General features: G+C 42.8%; 1 protein-coding gene across 1 annotated transcript in view; it reads left to right on the forward strand.

The window, feature by feature from the left end:
- Positions 1-159: 159 nt before the first annotated feature.
- LOC115272371 (membrane-spanning 4-domains subfamily A member 6A-like) overlaps positions 160-4155 on the forward strand; it is a 7377-nt gene continuing 3381 nt past the window's right edge. Inside the window, exons 1-3 of the mRNA XM_029915457.1 lie at positions 160-168; positions 718-852; positions 2205-2261. Of these exons, the coding sequence (XP_029771317.1) occupies positions 160-168; positions 718-852; positions 2205-2261 (201 nt within the window). The remainder of the gene's footprint in view (positions 169-717; positions 853-2204; positions 2262-4155) is intronic.

A 4155-nucleotide genomic window follows, 5' to 3' on the forward strand; every position in this document is an offset into this window, starting at 1 on the left:
GAGGGATATATGTAGGACTGGAATTGTCTCTACATCATATGATCTAGGGCTACAGAATCTGATGGGACCCAAAGCCTTGCCTTCACCCTGTGAAGTACTATGAGGTTAATGGGACATAATATTTGGAGAACTTCTTGGCAAATATTAACAGAGCTGGAAATGTCTGAGGTGGGTGTCAAGGAGGAAAACTTGGCCATTTGGAAGCCAAGATCCTTAGCTATAGGGACATGGACTGGAGGGGTGAAAGAACTGACCAGAGAGAGGGTCAGGCTCTCTGTTGTGTCCAGCAGAGGTCTGGGAGATGTAGGGAGGGACTTCATCACCAGTGCCCAGATAGTGTGAGGGCTTTCAGATCCCCCCTGTCTCCATAAGAGATAGAAGGAAAATTGGTAGTAACAGAAGGAGAGAACCAGGGAAAACAGTCCAGCATTGAGCCAGAAGCAAGAACCATGAGCAGATGAGGGCCGTAGAGGCAGAGATGCCTGAAGGCTTGCTGAGCACCAGCCAGATGGCCCAAGACAGTAGTTTTCTGTGACACAACAGCATCTCCTCCAACATCTTTGCAGAGTCCTCACCCCAGACCTTCTACAGTGTCTGTATGCTGGTTGGGATCCTGTAGAAGGTGATGATGGGCAAATACCCTGGGAGAGATAAAGAGGCTTTGCCTTTACAAATGCTGATTTTAATCCTCCATCTACTTTCTTCTTCTTCCAACAGGCTATCCAGATCTTGTGCGGGGTGATAGTGTTGGGTTTTGGAATCATTTTGGCATCTGCTCCCTCCTCTCCATCGTTTTCCCCAGTGCTTTCCATCCTTTTGAAGGCTGCTTACCCGTTTGTGGGAGCCTTGTGTGTAAGTAGAGATTCTTAGGAGGACAAGAGGGGTGGGAGTGGGAAGAGGATGCCTGGAGGGCAGGCTGTGCACCGTCAGCTCACTGTCGGCTAGAAGCAAGGAGTCAGCAGTAGAACACTTTCTCCTTCATGTGTAGCCCGGGTAAGAGTTGAGTAGGGTGGGATGTCAGAAGTCACCTGGTTTTAAATCTATTTCTTGGTTGACTCAAATAATCATTTCTTCTGAAGATCACTCTACTTTTTCATCTCATCACCTTGAGGATTTCACAAGTTTGTCCTCTTATCTGTTCCAAGATCCCATCAAAGACACTACATTATGTTTAGTCACTGTGTCTTCTTAGGCTCCTCTATACTCTTTCAGACTTGTCCTTGAGGATGTTGATATTCTTGAGTAGCACTGGCCAGGATTTTTATAATTTTATAAAGTTTCTAAATTTGGGTTAATATGATATCTCTTCTCACATCTAGACTGGTTGTGACAGATTTTCAGGTGGAAGGTAACAGAGGTGAGGTGTTCTATCAAGGGCATAGGCTGCTAACATGATTTGTCACTGAAGACATTAACCTTGACCCTGTGGCTGAGGTAGAGTCAGTAGGTTCCTCTTGCTGTCAAGTCACTTCTTTACACACTCTACTCTTTGAGAGCAAGCCATGAAGCACAGCCCACATTGGTAGAGACACCCTGTCCATTTTTCAAGACCCAGGGTTTATTTAGACAGACCTAAATTACTTAACACTAGGGCTGTGGAAGCTACGTGTTTTCTCTCCTCCCTGTTTTGGCCCATTTTTTTCCCATTGTTAAAAGATTTTCTGTTACTTAACTGCACCAAATCTATTAGATTATGAATATTGTAAAATAGTATCTTTCATTTTCTGAACACAGCCTTAATGATTTGCTGCCATCCAGCCTTGTCTTCTCTCTGACCTCAGCCTCCACTCCGCCCTTGCCAGGAGAGCCACCAATTTAAAATGTGGGTCTCAGTTCTCTCATATCTGTTAGCTTCCCTCACTCTTTTCTTTTTCCATACCATTGCTTTCCTATTTTTCTCTACATAATGTCTAACTCCAAAACTTTCTTCCCTTGTTTAGAAAACACCTTCTTTCCTGGCTCTTAAGGCCCTTATTTTGTTTACTGGGATAGATTCCTACTGATATCTACCTCTGCTCATGCTTTTCTGAATACTTTATGGGAAAAAGAACCATATCAATGTAATTAATTGGGTCTTACGTTGTTGGTCATTGGTTACCCAGGACTGGTTCCATAGGAGTTTTCCATAAACCCTGTGATAATAACATTGTAGCTTCATCTATACATAGAAACTGACCTCACCATTGTCTCTCCTTTCTGAGTAGTTTGTCATTTCTGGAACTCTGTCAGTCATCATGGAGAAGAAGTCAACTAAGACTTTGGTGAGTAAGAGAACTATAACCCACAACTCATGGATCAAAATGAAACTTAGGAAGAACTTTCCAAGGCCAATCTCTCTACCTGGCAGAGTTGGAAATTAAGTTTCAGAGCAGATATTTGGCAGAGTTGGGAGCTGAGCCTGGATCATCTATATTCCCATCCAGTACACCCTCCTCCAATCACTGCAGGCTCAATCACACACTTCATTCAGGGAACTGTCTCATTCTCTAGATCAGTGTCCAGGAATCTATTCTAGAGAAAGTCTGCTTCCTTATAAAGCCCCTTTGATGGTAACTGGACTTAAACTTTAGATCTTCAATGACAAAGAAGGTGAAAGTGTTATAAAGAGGTCTATTTGTTGTAGATTTGGTGTTTAAGCCAATCTGTCCAAACTGTTGAGAAAACCCAGTCAAAATTGTTATTCATGTGGGGAATTCTCTCTCATTCTTTTATCTATCTGATCTAAAAATTAATACCTCTGTTTGATGTGAATATGAACTCTTGAGTTCTATAAGTTGTCTTCAGTTATTGGTATTGGATAAGAAAACAACTTTACCTTCATTTAACTCTTCCAGGAAAACCAGAATTGGGAGTGGCAGTGAGAGGAAAACTGGATTATAGGGAGATTTCTAATCTGTAAAGTTTCACTAAGTCTTCACTCAATCCTAGATCCCTCAAGTAGTTTGATGTTGGGGGTCACATGTGAGAATGCCATAGAACATAGTAACACAGAAACTCAGTTTGGAAGCTCTGCTTACCAAAATCTCCTGTAGGCAGAAGGAAATTAGAGAGAGTACTCAGGACAAAGCCGATTTCTCTCTCTCCCTCCCTCTCTCTCTCCCTCTCCCTCTCCCTCTCCATTAGAATTTAGAAACTGATGACTTGGAACTCTTACTTAGCCCCCAAGCTGCTAGATCAGTGCTGTCCTATAGAACTTACTGTAGTAATAGAGACAGAGTAATCACACTGCAAAGTATGGTAGTCACATGTTGCAACTGAGAACAGGAAATGTAGCCAATGAAATTGACAAACTGCACTTCATATTTTATTTCAGTTTACTTTAAATATAAGTAGCCTATGTGGCTAGTGACAACCATATTGAATAATGTTTCTAGGGGTGCCTGGGTGGCTCAGTCCGTTAAGCATCCAACTCTTGACTTCAGCTCAGGTCATGATCTCATGGTTCATGGGATCAAGCCCTGTATTGGGCTCTGTGCTGACAGTGCAGAGCCTGCTTGAGATTCTCTCTCTCTTTTCTTTCTGCACCTCCCACACATGCATGTGCTCACTTGTTCTTCCTCTCTCTCAAAATAAATAAAAACACAGTTTTTAAAAGACTGATATTTCTAGATTTTCAGGGGGAAGCTCATGGGACTCTTACCGCAGAGAAGAGCAATGCCAGAGCGAACAGGGCAGCAAACTCAAGGCCATGGGGTGTGAGTTTTGGATGCGCTCCGGCTTTCCAGAGCCATCGATCTTGTAGTGAGTTCTACCGTGCTCACACATTATACCAGCCCTTTCTGAGGCTGAGGAAGAAGACTGTCCCAGAACAAAGCTAATGTATTCTAATAAATCTATACTCTATAAATCATGACTTGCTGGTTATCAGGAGGCCCAGAAACATGCACCTTAGTCATTATTTTAGGGAATGGGCGTTAGGAGGAGAACAATGTCCTCCCTATTCTCTACTGTGCCCCAAAGCTCCAACTGCTAAACACCTAAAGAAAGAGGAACCTACATAGGATTATGTGATATTCTAATCTATGACTACCGGATGTGCCCTAGGCCACACTCACCTATAAATATAGCTACCAGGATCATCCTAGCTTATTTCCCCTCTTCTGTGAGTTGAGGGAGAAGAGACCTCGTCGCTGAGATCATTTTATTTGTTGCCCT

Source organism: Suricata suricatta, chromosome 11, assembly GCF_006229205.1.
Source record: "Suricata suricatta isolate VVHF042 chromosome 11, meerkat_22Aug2017_6uvM2_HiC, whole genome shotgun sequence".
Lineage (NCBI taxonomy): Eukaryota > Metazoa > Chordata > Mammalia > Carnivora > Herpestidae > Suricata > Suricata suricatta.